At 37.6% G+C, this 16,948-nt stretch overlaps 1 protein-coding gene and 1 long non-coding RNA gene across 4 annotated transcripts in view; one reads left to right on the forward strand and one right to left on the reverse strand.

The window, feature by feature from the left end:
• The window catches only part of LOC118536727 (uncharacterized), a 41,488-nt gene extending 26,996 nt beyond the window's left edge, over nucleotides 1–14,492 (forward strand). Inside the window, exons 9-10 of the long non-coding RNA XR_013449091.1 lie at nucleotides 12,123–12,217; nucleotides 13,428–14,492. This is a non-coding gene — a long non-coding RNA (uncharacterized LOC118536727). The remainder of the gene's footprint in view (nucleotides 1–12,122; nucleotides 12,218–13,427) is intronic.
• Nucleotides 1–16,948, reverse strand: part of GUCY2C (guanylate cyclase 2C) — a 121,507-nt gene that overhangs the window by 45,514 nt on the left and 59,045 nt on the right. For all 3 annotated transcript variants that reach the window (XM_078075645.1, XM_078075643.1, XM_078075644.1), the window contains 6 exons: nucleotides 14,807–15,022; nucleotides 13,616–13,737; nucleotides 12,064–12,160; nucleotides 9,536–9,653; nucleotides 7,793–7,928; nucleotides 1,878–1,963 (listed from right to left, as the gene is read on the reverse strand). In XM_078075645.1, the coding sequence (XP_077931771.1) occupies nucleotides 1,878–1,963; nucleotides 7,793–7,928; nucleotides 9,536–9,653; nucleotides 12,064–12,160; nucleotides 13,616–13,737; nucleotides 14,807–15,022 (775 nt within the window). The remainder of the gene's footprint in view (nucleotides 1–1,877; nucleotides 1,964–7,792; nucleotides 7,929–9,535; nucleotides 9,654–12,063; nucleotides 12,161–13,615; nucleotides 13,738–14,806; nucleotides 15,023–16,948) is intronic.

Raw genomic sequence — 16,948 nt, forward strand, 5'->3', positions numbered from 1 at the left:
ACCATAGGGTACTTTAGTAACTCCTACCCAACATAGATTCTTTGGGTCTTTAGAGAACCAGTTCAAGTCTCTCATATTACAAAAATGTTAAAATAGAGACCAAAAGAAATTAAATGGTTAGGTCCAAGTCACATGGCAAGTGAAGTACCAATGTTTTCCACAATATTAAGTTGCTATTGAAGATAATAGCTTAAGAAAATGCACTACAGCTAAAATCCATTTATTATCCATTTTGATACATGTCAAGGGGCTCTGAAATAATTCACATTTAAATTCTGTCAATTACATAATTTTCAAATCTCTTCTATCCTTTTGCTCTAATGTGTTGTCTTGTACATGATACTAATTAGGTTTCTAAGATAAAAGTTTTCTTTTTCAAGCAATCTGCTGATAGGATATATTAATATATCCTTATATTACTGCTGCATATAATGATCATCTTTCTAAATTCAACACCATTCACTCAAAACTTTCTGGACAAAAGTTTTACATCTTTAGAAATATACTTTTAACTTGAAAGCATGATCTATAATTGCATATATTGAGGGTAGTAAATATCCTACTATTAGGAGACAGTACATTGAATCTCTATTGAAACTTCCTCCGGATATAGAATAATTTATTTATATCCCTGTGTTTTGAGAATTAATCCCTGGTTTCCCTATATGTACATATTATACAGCACAACTGATGGCATTAGATTATTGAAAAATTCAACTAGATTTGCCTTTATTGAAAAATTCAGCTAGATTTTCTTTCAGAGAGAATAAGTGCACAGAACATTTTTCATATTGAAGAGCAGTTATGAGGCTGATGTAGGATCTTCCCACATGTATTTGCTTCTCTCCAAGAGCATCATCCCAGTACAAATAACTTAGAGAGGAGTATAGTTCTCTTTATAATTACTATAATAACTGGAGAATTGATGACACCTCAAGGTTTTTATAGTAACTGAAAACTATGGAGTACTTTTCTGAAATGTTGTCCCCAAATTTCTGGTTTAACTTTCTCAATCTGGACATCTTTCCTCTAGCTTTCCACATTTTTATTACAGATATATTTTTAGAAAGTGGGTTAATATATACACTAAATATATGACTTAAAGATGTCATAATGATCACATCGGAAAATCACATGAAAAAATGAGAAAGAAAAGAAAAAGAAAACTTTTTCTCTTAGATTCCTAGTTATGTCAGGACATGACATCTTAAAGAGAGAAACTTTCTACTGACCATTTGGTTGGCAGAACAGCGGCTTTCATAGTTTGTGACAGGCACTACTTTGGGTGACATAAAGACAGGTGATTTGTTTTTAAATTAAATGATGATCAGCCATCAACTATATGCCATATAAGAAGCTAAGCACTGGAGGCATAGAGAAGTAAGACCCACTCCCTTTCTTTAAAGAACCTATATGTAGGTGAGGAGAAAAGAGATACATAACATGAATAAGAGCATGATATTATAGGACTGTTTATATGTGTCAGAAAGATAGCACAATTAATGGTTTTCATGAGTTCAGATGGAGAGAATAGAGAATGTTTCATTGAAATTTTTAGCTGTGGAAATGAATAAACAATTCTTAGGAGAGCACTGTCATCCTCTCGTTAGTATCCCATCAATAGTCTGGTCTTTATATCAATGTATTCTGGGTGGGTATTTTATATATAGCCAATAGAGTGTGGACGTTCTAAATAAGGTATGCATCAAAATGCTTAAAGAATACAGTCCTAAGTAGGTCATAATTGTGAATCTGAAATAAATAACTTGCAGATTTTAAACACAACTTCTCTAATTCCTTTGCTATCACTCGCCTTGTAGTTATCCTTCCTCACCTAGTCACTTAACCCCAAGTTCCTGATAAGAAGTCAGACATACTTTGTTGGTTTCCACAGAAGTATACAGAAGCACCATAGTGTTGTCAATATCCCCACAGTCGTCCAAAGTCACAGGACCTGCATGCCCTAGGGCAAAATCAGAAAGAGTTGGAGGTTATTTTTGACTTTTTGACTGAAAAACCAGTTAGATTCTTACAGACGGTATAAAATAGGTTCAAATTGCTCTATTTTACTGAAAAATTATCTTAATGAGCTAATCAGAGGGAATATCCATTGGCTCTTGGCCCTGAGATCTCTGATGGATATTTTTAAGAGAGATGCTATTTAGTATTTAGTTAGAAGAGAAAATTTTTGCATTGCAGTTAAGATGAAAATATAATCAGCCAATTGAATCTAATTATTAGTGAAAAGTTTTTGCTAAGAATATGTACTAAACTAGTAAAAATTCCCCATTTACCATGTGATTTATAGGATTATTAGATTCAAATTATTAGAATTCAAATATCTAGTTTTCAACAAAAATATCACAAGGCAGACAAGGAAACAGGAAAGTGTCACCCAATCAAAAGAAAAAAGGAATAAACCAACAGAAATTATCCCTGAAAAAGACCTGATGGTGGATCTAATAGACAAAGGCTTTAAAACAGCTGTCTTAAAGATGCTCAAAGAACTAAAAGAAGAGATAGATAAAGTAAGGAAAATGATGTATGAACAAAAGGGAAATATCAATAAAGAGAGGGAAAATCTAAAAAGGAAACCAAGAGGAAATTCTAGAACTGAAAAATACAATAGCTGAAATGAAAAATTCACTAGGGAGATTCAGAGGCAGATCTGAGCAGGCAGAAGAAAGAATCACTGAACTTGAAGATAGGACAATGGAAATTATCAAGTCTGAGGAACAGAAAAAAAGGTGAAGTGAACAGAGCCTCTGTAACACCATCAAGCAGACCACCATATGCACTGTGGAAGTCCCAGAAGAAGAAGAAGAGAGAAAGGGGTAGAGAGAATATCTGAAGAAATAATGGCCAAAAATTCTCAAATTTGATGAAATACATGAATATAAATATCCAAGAAGTTCAACAAACTCCAGTAGGATGAATTCAAAGAGATCCACACTGAGACACATTCTAATCAAACTGCCAAAAGCCAGACATCAAAAAGAATGAAAACTTGCCATTTGCAACAATGTGGGTGGAACTAGAGGGTATTATGTTAAGTGAAATAAGTCAGTCAGAGAAAGAGAAATACCATATGATTTCACTCATATGTGGAATTTAAGAAACAAAACAGATGAACATTGGGGAAGGGAAGGAAAAATAAAATAAGACGAAAACTGAGAAGGAGTCAAACCATAAGAGACTCTTAACTATAGGAAACACACTGAGGGTTGCTGGAGGGGAGGTGGGTGGAGTGATGGGTAACTGGGTGATGGGCATTAAGGAGGGCATTTGAAATAACTAGCACTGGGTGTTGTATGCAACTGACGAATCACCGAATTCCACCTCTGAAACTAATAATACACTATATGCTAATTAAATTGAATTTAAGTAAAAAAAAAAAAAAAAAAGACAGAATTTTGAAAGCAGCAAGAGAGAAGTGATTTGTCACATGTAAAAGATACTCAATAAGATTTTTAGCAGGCTTCTCATTAGAAGTTTTTGAATCCAGAAGGCACTGGCCTGATATACTCAAAATGCCAAAAGGAACACTTTCATCTAAGAATTCTTTATCCAGTGAACCTGTCTGTCAAAAGTGAGGGGGAAAGTAAGACATTCCAAGATAAACAAAAGCTGAGTTTGTAACCACCAGAACTTGCCCTGCAAGAAATGCTAAAGGTAGTCCTATAGGTTGAAGTGAAAGGACACGGGACAATAACTTGAAGCCATATGAAGAAATAAAGATCTCAGTAAAGGCAAATACATGGGCAGTTATTAACATCTAACATTAATATAACAATGGTGTGTAATTCCAATTTTTGTTTTCTACATGATTTAAGAGATGAATGTGTTTTTAAAAACTAGTCTAAAAACTAGTATTATTGTAACTTTGGTTTGTAACCTTACATTTTGTTTTTGGCATAATTTAAGAGACTAATATTTAAAACATCATTAGTTTGTTTTTGGACACACACATATAAAGATGCAATTTTGCATCAATTTGCGTCAATGTCTGAAAGAGGTGTATATGGAAGTATTAAAGGAGTACAGTTTTCAGATATTATTGAAGTTAAACTGGTATAAAGTCAAATTAGAATGTAATAACCTTAGGGTGTTAACTATAATATCCATAGTAACTACAAAGAAAATAGTTAAAGAATATAAACAAAACAATAAGACAGGAATTCAAACATTTCACTACAAAATAAATCAACTACACACAAAAGAAGACAATAATGTAGAAAATCAGAGACAAAAAGCTGTAAGACAATAGACAACAAAGAGCAAAATGATAAAAGTAAATCTCCCCTATCAGTAATTATTTTAAATATAAAATAGATTAAATTCTCCAATCAAGGATAGAGATTAGGAGATTGTATTTTAAAAAAATGATTCTATATGATATCTATAAGAGATCCACTGTAGGTTTAAAAACACAAATAGGTTGAAAGAGAAAAGGATGGAAAAGGATATTCTGTGCAAATAGCAACTAAAAGAGAGTGACTGAAAGAGAGTAGTATATGCATACGCTAGTATCAGACAAAAGAGACTTTATTTTTTTTAAGATTTATTTATTTATTTTAGAGAGAGAGTGCGCATGCAAGTGGGGGGAGGGGCAGAGGGAAAGAATCTTCAAGCAGACCCCCTGCTGAGCGTGGAGCCTGACGTGGGGCTCGATCTCACAACTCATGAGATCAGGACCTTAGCTGAAATCAAGAGTTGGATGCTTAACCGACTGAGCCACCCAGGCACCTCCAAAATAGATTTTAAATCAAAAAAGTTTACAAGAGACAAAAAAGGACACTATATATTAATAAAAGTTTCAATACAGCAAGAAGATATAACAATTATAAACATTTATGCACCTAATAGCAGACTACCAAAATATATGAAGCAAAAATTGATAGAATTGAACAGAGAAATGGACAGTTCTACAATAATAGTTGAAAATTTCAATACTCCTGGTGCCTGGGTGGCTCAGTTCTTAAGCGTCTGCCTTCGGCTCAGGTCATGACCCCAGGGTCCTGGGATCGAGGCGAGCCCCGCATCAGGCTCCCTGCTCCGCGGGGAGCCTGCTTCTCCCTCTCCCACTCCCCCTGCTTGTGTTCCTTCTCTCGCTGTGTCTCTGTCAAATAAATAAATAAAATCTTAAAATAAAAAAAAGAAAATTTCAATACTCCACTTTCAATAATGGATAGAATAATAAGACAGAAGTAAGGAATAGAGGAATAGATCACAACCTGAGCTGAAACCAAGAGTTGGACACTCAACTGACTACAACACCCAGGCGCCCCTCTACAGATATTTAAAGAATAATTAACACCAATCCTTCTCAAACTTTTCAAAAAAACCTGAAGAGGAGGAAACATTCCCGAATTCATTCTATATGGCCAGAATTACTCTGATACCAAAGCCAGAAAATGACCCTAAGAAAACTACACATCAATATCCCTAATAAACACTGATATGAAAGTCTTCAACAAAATACTGGCAAACAGAATTTAGCAGCATATTAAAAGAAGTATTCATCATGACCAAGAGAGATTTATTCCTGGAATGCAAGAATAGTTCAACATATAAAAGTTGATAAATATAATATACCACATTAAAAGAATGAAGGAAAAAATGCATGATCTTTTCAATTTGATGAAGAGAAAGCTTTTTACAAAATTCAATATGCTTTCGTGATAAAACACAACAAACTAGGAACAGAAGGAAACTAGCTCAACATAATAAAATCCGTCTATGGATAACCCATAGCAAACATCATACTTAATGGTGAAAGACTAAAAGTTTTTCCTCTAAGATCAGGAACAAGGCAAGGAACTTTTATTAAACATAATACTGGAATACCTAGCCAGAGCACTTAGGCAAGAAAAAAATAAAAGGTATCCAAATTGGAAAGGAAGAAGTAAAATTCACAGCTGATATGATCTTACATGTTGAAAATTCTCAAGATTCCACCAAAAAAGAGGTCAGCAAAGTGGCAGGATACAAAGTCAACACTCAAATATCAGTTGCATTTCTATAGACTAACAATGAACATTCAGAAAAGGATGTTAAGAGTACAATTCCAGTGGTAGTTACAGGTCTCCATTTATGGAATGAATAAGTCATGGGGATAAAAGGTAGAGGAAGTAGAATCAATGTATAGTCAAAGGTATAGGGAACATAGTCAATGGTACTGTAATAGGGTTTTATGGTGACAGATGATAGGTACACCTGTGGTGGGCATAGGATAAAGTACAGACTGTGGAATCACTACGTTATATAGCTGAAACTAAGGTGACATTGTGTGTCAACTATATTTCAATAAAAAGAATACAATTCCATTTATGATAGCATCAAAAAGAATAAAAGATTTGAGAACTGACTTAGCCAAGATGAAAGACTTGTACAAAAAAAACTACAAAGCTTTTCTGCAGGAAATTGGAGAAGATATAAATAAATGGAAACCTCCCATGTTTATGTACTGGGACACTTAACATCATCAAGAAATCTATATTACCCAAAGCAGTCCACAGATTTAACACAATCTCTGTCAAAAAAATTATTTTTTTTGCAGAAATAGGAAAAGCCATCTTAAAATTCATATGGAATCTCAAAAAACCCAAAAATAACCAAGACAATCTTGAAAAAGAAGAACAAAGCTGAAGGACTCACTTCTTAATTTCAAAACTTGCTAAAAAGCTATAGTAATCAAAACAGTATGGTACTGGCATAAAGTCAGATGTATATACAAATGGAATAAAATAGGATGTCCCGAAATCAGCCCTTATATATATGGTCAGACGATTTTCTCTAAGCCTGACAAGACCATTCACTGGGGGAAAAGAGAGTCTTTAACAAATGGTGCTGGAAAAATTCAATATCCACATAGCTCAAAATGCAATCATGACCTAAATGTAAACCTACAAGTATAAAACTTTTAGAAAAAAACACAGAGCAAAAGCTTTATGATATTGGATTTTGCAGTGATTTCTTGGATATGATACTAAAGGCAGAGGCAACCAGTGAAAAAATAGGCAAACTGGACTTCATGAAGATTTAAAAACTTTGTGCATGAAGACATTATCAACAGAGTAAAAAGGCAACTCACAAAATAGGAGAAAATATTTGCAAATCATATATCTGATCAGCCAATAATATCCAGACAAAAACCCAAACAATTCAAAAAGGGGCAAAGGCTTGAAGAGACATTTTCTAAAGAACATATACAAATAGCCTATAAGCACATGAAAAGGTGCTTGATATTGCTATTCATTAGGGAGAGGCAAATCAAAATTACAGTAAGATACCATACTTCACACTCAGGAACATATGTTGGGAACCTTGGGATGATATTGTTATGAGAGGTTCTGGTAGTTTGAGGGGTAACACAGGGTCCCAGATCCCTAAAGGATAGAAAGGAGATATGGAAGGACCAAAACCAAACTGCAGAGATTTCTCTTCTTGCTAGTCTCCAAGCACAGTCAGGACATCGCCGCCCCAAATGCCCTGTGATGAGTTTGTTCAAAGTACAAAGTCCAAGCCATGTGCTCTTTCTTTGATATGGACAGATTCTGAAATCCTAAAGCATAAACTGGGGTCCAGATATCGCTAACAGCAACCCTCAAATGTATGCAATGGTATTTGCCTCCAAGTGAGTTTGAAGATATTTAGCTGTGGCTCTATCTACGGCCAACCCCCCTCTTTGCTTCCCAAAGTCCATCCACAAAGCCCAAATGTCTTTAGCTTTCTGTAGAAAGTGTTAGTTAAGTTTTGTTGCTGTTGTTGTTTGCTCTTAGGAAACCAGTACCTTCAAAAGTGAGGTTCCTGAAGGCCTGAGCAAATTTGGGGGTGGTAACAGATTCTCCATTCTCAAGAAATGTCTTCAGTATGTGTCCAAAGAGCAAGATTCCATCCAAGTAGGCAAGAGCAAAGTTATTTTTTGCCTGAATGAGAAAGAAAAATCTTAAAATGAGTTCCCAAAAAGAGATTCTGGTCTTGAGCCTGGAGCAAAACATTCTTGGGGTCTGCAGAGTAACTGGAAAGGTAAAGGGATGTTAGGAGAATTGTAGGGATGGTATTAAAGAAGTCTTTTGGAAAATATGTCCTTGAGCCAGGGCTCTTTTATTAGCCTTGTGTCAAAATTCTGCCTTTCCTTGGCAATCAATAAACCTGGAACACTATCCTTAGAGAAGTAACTAAAAGCAATTATACTTTCTTCCCATGATGGCGAAATCTATTATTTCAACCAGGAAGAACAGCATGCAGCATTGTCATAATTCTTGTGAGATTTTATATAGAAAAAAATGTTTGCTTGTAGTGTAATGTTTTCACAAAGAGTAAAAGAGAACAACAGTAAAAACAACTCTCTGCCCTTCAGCACCCTGAATAGGGCAGGAAGAGAGTTGATTGGATGATACCATTGAACTTGCTTTGAAGACGGTTCTTGACCGTCTTGCATGGTGGTCTTCACAGAGTTGGGCTGTGGATTAAAAGTCTTAGGCCCCCTGAGACCAAGTAAATTCTGTCAGCTTGGGCATTTTAGAACGTCCAGCTGTGAAGAATCACACTTTTGCCAGAGCCTAGCAGCTGGGCGAGTGATATCTGAATATTACACCCAGAAGTATATTTGCTAAAAATATAAAAAGAAAAAAGAAAACGCCTCTCATTGGTTTCAGTGTCTTTTGCTGAAATCATCATTTCATGAAACCAAAAGAATCCAGTTAAGTCCCAACCCCAAAAATGGTTACAGCTCCTAATTTTGGCAGGGTTGTAAAACAGAGGGTTTAGAACTGCTAGTCTGGGAAAAAACTGTGATACTCCCCAAAGTACCCAACTTCCCTTATAGCTCTTTGGGCCTGGCTTGCCATCCCAAGGTTGGTCACGGTCTTCAGGACTGCTCCTTCCCTCCTCTTCCCAGTCCAAACCTGCTCTCAACTGACTCTGAGGGCAGAATACATTTGATGAATTTAGTCACACTAAGGTGCTGACAAAGCCCAAGGTGGTATTAGGGTCAGGGGTCCCTGCATTATAATAGGGTGGCCAGGATTTAATGTCCAGTTAGAGGTTCTTTTTTCTGGGATAAATGCTAAACCAGATATGATGCTAAGACTCTCGTGGACAAATTTAAACAATGGTCAACTTAATTATAATAGGGGACAGTTGTCTTAACCTAGGAATATATATCTCTAAGGTAGAATTTTGATATCTGTGACAGCAGAAAGTTGCTTTAGGGTGTAAGGAACTTCATTTTTTTTACATTGTTTAGTTTCTACCCTCCCTAAATTAGCGGGGCTTCTTCCTGTCTTCCCATATTGTCACTTCCATTCCGATGTAACAGAGCGTGCATTGCTGTGTTGGTCCAGAGCCCAGCACGGTGACCTATAGTAAGAATTTTAATATCAGTAACCTTGCACATAGTTGGTCTCAGTTAACATTTGTTTAGTGAATGGGAGTAAAAAAACAATTGTTATTTTAGAATTTGGGTCCTACATAGGAGAATAATATCTTACCCTTGACAAAGAAAAGAGTAGTACATAACCATGAAACTTACCTCTGATAAACCCTTGGAGAAAGAGCTAATGGAGGTGGAATTCCCAGGAGGCAATGTCAGCACAAGGACATTTTTCATATAGTCAGGGGCTGTGACATTTTCCATGAAGTAGTGGTTACTGTAATAAAAGCACAAATTCCTCATGAAAATTTATTCCTCCAAAAATCACATGGAGCTTCTGCAATTCCCACAAACCTCATAGAGTGTGGGTGAAATGGCTAGGCAAATATGGGAGATATCAGTGCAGTAACAGTATCCCGTCTGAGTACAGACGGGTAATGATTAATGATGTAGTCACATAATTGAGGTCGTATGATCTAGCTGATGGGGCAAGGGGCACAGGTGCACCAGTAACACCTTCTAGGTGTTGAAATAGTTGAAAACATCTTTTTTTTTTTTTCCAGTAACCTGGAAAACCTTCTACTTCCCCAGATAGGTTTATTGTCATATAAGATGCTAAGTTGAGTAAGAGGGCTGTGGTTCACATCCATGAGCGGAAAGGAAGATCAGATCACAGAGACTTCTTTGAGGGAGGTTTTTTTGGGCTCTGGACATGTGAGCTAATGCTTGCTTTCAAGGCTTACTGACTTTTTGTTTATACGCAGAAACTTTCTTTTCTTTATGAGCTCATAATAGTTTAGATATATTGGGATAGGATACAGAGAAATTTTATGAATTAAATTTATGGTGAAACTAAGTATGAAAAGACTAAACATTTTCTCTAACACTGTAAGCTCCTTGACATTAGTGTATTCATTGTGTATCCTCAATCCTAGGTGATAGTTGGCCCATTGCGGACCTTCAATACCGTCTAAGATTGTGCTGCAAGTCATAGAGTTTCTAAACTTCCAAATCATTTGAGTGTTTTAATATGCAACGAATCTAACATGTTTGAACTGCTATCACTAGGATAACCATCATTTACTATTCAAACAGTAGGTGAACACATCTATGCCCTGAGGACTAGGTTGAATAGTTTGCTCATATTATCACATCTAATCCTAAAAGCACTCCTATGAAGTGGGCCTCTTTATTCTCATTTTACAAAAGAGAAGTTTTAATCTCAAGATTCTAAGTAACACCCAAGAGTCAAATGAACCCCAGATGAATAGCTTTTTAAAAAACTGTTTAACTGAGAAGGTGTGATTTGGGAAACCCAAGAAATAAAAGAAATTAATCAACTGTCAAAAAAAAAAAAAAAAGTCAAATGAACCGAAGTGTCAGAATTAGAATTTGAAACCCAGTTAATGTCAACTTTCAAATGAATCTCATGATCTTCCCCAAACATAGCCAGGTGTCCTTTGAGAACAGTGACAAAGGAATGCTAACACTTTGGCAGTTGGTTGAGGATTTGCTAAGTAAGTAAGATTACACCAACCTGGCTACACTGAGGACTCCTGCCAGAGGGCAAAGTAACTATTGAAAGCAGCTGTCAATGTGGTTGTAGGAATGAAATATTGAGAACTTTGTCCTCTTTCCTGTATTTTGCAGCTAAAAGGCTAAGTTGATTGATTAGATTATCTTCATGAAGGCCTAGTCAAATAGGCCTGCAGTTCCTGTGCTTTATTCCTCTTAACACTGTGACAAGTACATAGAGTGTGGGTGAAATGACTAGGCAAATATGGGAGATATCAGTGCAGTAACAGTATCCCGTCTGAGTACAGACGGGTAATGATTAATGATGTAGTCAGATAATTGAGGTCGTAGGATCTAGCTGATGGGGCAAGGGGCACAGGTGCACCAGCGACACGTTCTATACGCTTACTCTGACTCAGATACTAGCTTGGTATGGTTTGTGGGGTCTCCAACCATATTAGAAGATGAGTGGTAAAATTTAACACTGTTAATTATACTCTAATTTAAAAAAATAAAAATTGAATTATAAGGAAAAAAAGAGAGAGGAAAGAAGGAAGGAAGGAAGGAAGGAAGGAAGGAAGGAAGGAAGGAAGGAAAGAAGGAAGGAAGGAAGGAAGGGAAGGAGTTTGTATTCTCCAGAATTTTCTCCCTTAGTTCCAGAGAATTACAGAGGATAAAATCACCACTGTGATTGTACCACAGAGGGCCAAAAAACAAACTCATTTAACTAGAACTTTCTTCTTACCAAAGGTGGCAAAGGAAAAATCATCTTGGATCAAAGGCCATTAGCGATAGAAGGCACAGATATGGCCCCCAGTCTCAAAAATAATGCTATTGGGTTGTTAGTTGATTTATCACTGCCTAGAAAAATACCTTAAAATCAGGCTGGAGACCAGGGTCCCTGTAGATGGATGGACATGTGGGTTTAATGGGTCATAACAATTCTGTTTTAGACATGATAATGATGTCAAAGGTAGGCATGTCTGCTAAGGCTACAATTAATTAAATAAAAATGAGGGTGTGATGAAAGAATAAAACATTGATTAAAATATTATCATACTGAACCCTATGTGAGTCTGTGCGAAGCAAGAGAAAAGAGAATGCATCTTCTGGAAATCCTGGGAGTCTTTCTTTTCTGAAAAGAGGAGAGTTCTTTCAAATATTGTACGTACTTGAATAGATCCACTAGAATAATCACAGTGTCTTCAGCCACTGCCCTGTCCCCCTTGAGGTTGCCGATGACGCTTGGTGTACCACACATAACAATCACTGGAGGAGAGAGAACAAGACAAGGAGGGAAATACACAACGGTCTACATACAAACAGGTGGGAACCAGATACCTGAATATGAACCCAGTGTGTCCATGCTACATTTATGTTTTAAGATGAATGTCAATTCTTCAATTACTCTGTCTTCTGCTTTTAGTTTAGTTTAGTTTTGTTTTGTTTACAGGTGTAGAGTCAGAGTAGAGCTGTGTAGGATCTTAAAGAGAATCCTCTGGTCCATTCCCTTAATTTTATTGAGTTAAGGAGACCGGAAGCCAAGATGTCAAAGGTTAAAAATGAGTCGATGGCGGAGCCCTAATTTTCAAGTTTATGAATCCGGTTCGGTGTTTATTCCATTTTACCAGGTTGGAGTAGTTACAGAAACTATTTTCATTCATAAGTGAAGTGCACCTTACCAATTGTGAAGTGGTTGAAAAAGATATAGTCAAGTGAATGTGAGAATTTATGTAGTGTTCCTAAGCAACTTTCCTTGGGCTTTGTTTGTAGCCTCTTAACTCAGAACTCAGTCTTAGGGATTTCAGTGGCAGAGTCCAATCTGATTCTGTGAGCTTTACTACTCTTCACCACCAGATTTTTCAAATGCATGGCTATGAGAAAAAGGAGTTGGGGGACACTTCATTGGATCTTTTTATATACTATGTTGTTCAATTGAATTGTAAAAAGCAGCTTAGGGACATGAATACTTCTTTTAAGGGACACTTATACTTCTTTTTCTCCCCACATCTTGGCAATGTTTTGTACATGGAAGGTTCTTAATATGGGAAATGCTTAATAATGACAGATGATGATTTGAGTCATACTAGGAATTCCTGCCAAGCAAGCACCTTCCCTCATAGGAAAGATCCACTATTGATTCCTTTACTCCTGATATATTCTTATTTGTAAAGAGAATCCTTGAAAAGTGAAACAAATCACCTCATGACATAGTAAGGATGATTTTATCCCATACTTGACTTATAACTGGGAGATCACTGGGCCTGTGAGATACAGGGACAGAGGAAAGTGAGATGATCTGCTAACCTTGTAATTTTAATTGAGGCCAGATATCAATAAACATATCCTCTTGGTCATCATGGGACCAGGGCTCAGAATGTGTGAGGATTAGTCACAAATCCAATAACAGCTTGCGCTGAGGTCAACTTAAAAAGCAGTTTATGGATGGTGGGTCATGATATTTTGATTTATGAAGGCTAGGTTTTCATCATTACTTTCACATTATGTTTAATTACCTTTCTCCTTTCTCTCATAGGATAAGGTTTTAATCAACAGGAAGAACAATCTGATGGAGTTGCATGCAACTCTAGATCTCCCCAAGTGAACAAAATATACGGAGGCAATGATGACAGCTCTGTGGTGGTAGATCTGTCAAAACAACTCATAAAAACGTGGTAGTTGTGAGGAAGAAGTTGGCAAAAAATTATCTCCATGTCTCCTTACCGTTGCTTTTCCTGTTCTGGTTCATTAAGATATCCTGAAACTGGTCATTTCCCCTCAATGTTCCCTTGAAGCTAAGTTCCTGAGAAAAATAGGACACTCCAGCCTCCAGAGCATTGAGGTACCTAGAGCAGATAAAAGAGAAACTCTAAGAAACCAGCTTAGTTTCTTCATGGCCTTCCATGTTGTTTGCTCCTTGTTTACAGATCTTTCCTGGAACTTGTTCATCTAAAATTCATTTCCACTATCAACACAACAGATGATACACACGATGATATCAGTGGTCTGGATTGCGGACATCTAGTTTAGTAAAAGTATAGGAGAAGTTTTAGGGAATCTTCATGTATCTATACAAATGGTAGACATTTGGCAGGTCCCTTATAATGGCTTCCTGCTATATGCAGGAGGAAGGCCACTCTGCTCTATAAACCCCATTATCACAGATAAGTTGAAACCTTTGAGTTTATAGTAAAAAAATTCAGAGTTAATAGGAATCTTTTATCCTCCCAGTGAAATGGACTTCTGTGGGTTCTAAGTTCACCCCAAAGTTTCTAGGACAAGACCTTAGGGTTGATTCTTGCCATTCCCTAGATGCGTGTTGCAGTGGTACCCTGAGTCTTTTGCATACTTGGGTGGAAAGAGACTGCAGAGCTAAGCAGCATCCTGGTGGTGCAGGCGGTAACCCAACCAGAAGATTCTCTCTGCTACCTCTTCTGGAGTTGTGTGAACCTTGTAATTTTATTTTAGCCATGGTGACCAATGTCCCATTCTCCTCCCACCCCACTTAGTCCTCTGAAAAACTGAGAGAGAAAAATTATTTCTAACTAGTGGTAGGTGTTGGCAGAATGCATATTCTCTGGTATTGTATCTTGCACAGTAATGTGAAAGCAGTAACCACTGGTTTTCATTGTCCTTATCTGCAAAATGGAGATCATAGTACTTGTTCTCTTTTCTTTAGAGGATTTACTGTAAGGAATCAATAAAAGTAATGTGAAAGTACTTTGAAAACCAGAGTGTTGCAACTATCATACATGCTGATTACATTTATACTGTTTCCTTTGGCCCCTTCGCTTTCATGTGTGTAAGAAAGTGGGCTGGTGTCCATTCCCAGTGCTTTTATAGATGGAAGGTGCGTCTGATTATAACCTGCCAGGATTCTGTGGCTTCTCTCTATGGCAAGGGCCTCCTGCTTACCAGAAACAGTCTTCAGTCTCGGTGCCATTCTTGAAAACATATGCAGTGTTCCAGGAATAATCTTTGAATGGCAAGTTATTGACCTTCCAAAAGTTAACCAAGAAGTACATCAGCTTCCTAGCTGGAGACATTAGCCTGGTTAAAGTCTCTTTGTAGTCACATGACAATCCAAAACTCCCAGCTGAAATCATGGGATAGTTCAAATCTGTGTCAAGGCTATGCCAAGAGGTGAGAAAGAAACCAATGTCAGGATTAATTTAAGTAGCACAAATACGATTCCTCTTTAACCTGTTTCAGCCTGTGGTTGGTAATAAATGGTAAGAATGAATAGGGTCGTTCAAGCAGGTTTCTACCTTAAATAGGTGTCCCTTCCACACAGGTAAATTTTAAAACAATATTTATCGAGCATATGTTATGTTTTAAGATACTCTGGGTATTTTTATGTATACGTGGTGGCTTGGTTACTTCGATTTATTCTAAAATGAGTTGTCATAGCATTTAAGCTGGGACATATGCCTTTGGGGAGTAGGGCTAAGGAAACAGAGGATGGCCACCACAACTACCACAGATGTTGTAACGCCCAAAAGATGTCCTCCATACTTTTCCCTCAGTGCATTGCCTTACTTCTGACTCTTCTATGTACTACTTTGAGATACACATCACCTGACGATTTTACAATTTTCCTTCCCCGTTTAGCACATGGATCTTCTTGTGGTTCCTTAAACATTTCAATTTTATTCTCCATCGGGGCCTTGACATATGCCAGAAATGCTTTTCCCCTTGCCTTTTTGCCGGGCCGGCTCTTACTCATCCATCGGATTCTGGATTAAATATCCCTTTATCCATGAGAACTTCTCATTGATACCTGAAGTGGGTATGTGTTTAATATCTGTCTCCTCCACTAGACTGCAAGCTCCATGAAGGCGGGGATCATGGCTTGCTTGTTCACCTCCATATCTCCAGTCCTTTGGGGTCATAGGTAGGCCTTCAACGCGCACTTGATAAAGGAAGCAAAGCAGCACCCCCTTTTCCATCTTGAGCTCTACACTGAAGGGTTTCACTAAGTGTCCTGCTTGCATCTCCGACTCCCCATGTTCATGGTCAAATGTATCTTTTATTTTTATTTCTCAAAATTGTTCCTTATCCTTATTTCCCTATTTCTTTTAGTGTTTTTTGTCTGCTTTCCATCCCTCACTCCAACATCCAGTTATCAAATGCTATTGATTCTACCCTTAAATATCTTTAAAGGCTATCCTTCTTTTCCACGTCGACTGCTTGCATGCTAGTTCAGCTCTCCTCCTCCCCTGATGATGTTCTCCTGTGGGCTCCAGTCCTTCCTGTACAGTGTTGACACTTATTCTTCCCCAAGTTGAGCCGCTTCTCATGGCACTTCTCTGCATAATCTTAATTGCTCCTGATACAAATCTAATTAAATACACTTCCCTCACCTGAACTCATGACCTCCCAAATACAGCCCTACTTCATATTTCCAGTTTTCTCTCTCTTATTCCCCTGCTCATCTCCTGCACTCCAGCTAATACAGACTTTCACAAAATTTCTATACTTCTCTGCTTCTTTGTTTTTTTGTATAAAGATTTTATTTATTTATTTGACAGAGAGAGACAAAGCGAGAAAAGGAACACAAGCAGGGGGAGTGGGAGAGGGAGAGGCAGGCTTCCCGAGGAGCAGGGAGCCCGATGTGGGGCTCGATCCCAGGACCCTGAGATCATGACCTGAGCCGAAGGCAGATGCTTAACGACTGAGCCACCCAGGCGCCCCTGCTTCTTTGCTTTTATACATGCTTCTCCCTCTGCCTGCTGGGATGCTTAAGCCCTCATCTCTACCCATTAACATTTCACCTGTTCTTCAACACTCATATACCATCTCCTGCATGAAGTCCTTCTTCCCCTCCTGAGCTCTACTCTCCCAACCAGTGGGGGCCCTTTCCTTCTGGGCACCCCACAGCAGCTTGTGTTTCTTCAACGGAGTGTGTTGTACTCTGTCTTGTACTGGTCCCCAGGGCTCTTGTCACCTCTATTTCACTGGGTAGGGGCTGTGTTTTACTTAATGCTCTCTACTCTGACAAAACCAAAATGCTTCTCTGCACATGGAAGGTCCTCACAAATAGTGAATCAATTTTCC

Source organism: Halichoerus grypus, chromosome 6, assembly GCF_964656455.1.
Source record: "Halichoerus grypus chromosome 6, mHalGry1.hap1.1, whole genome shotgun sequence".
Taxonomy (NCBI): Eukaryota; Metazoa; Chordata; class Mammalia; order Carnivora; family Phocidae; genus Halichoerus; species Halichoerus grypus.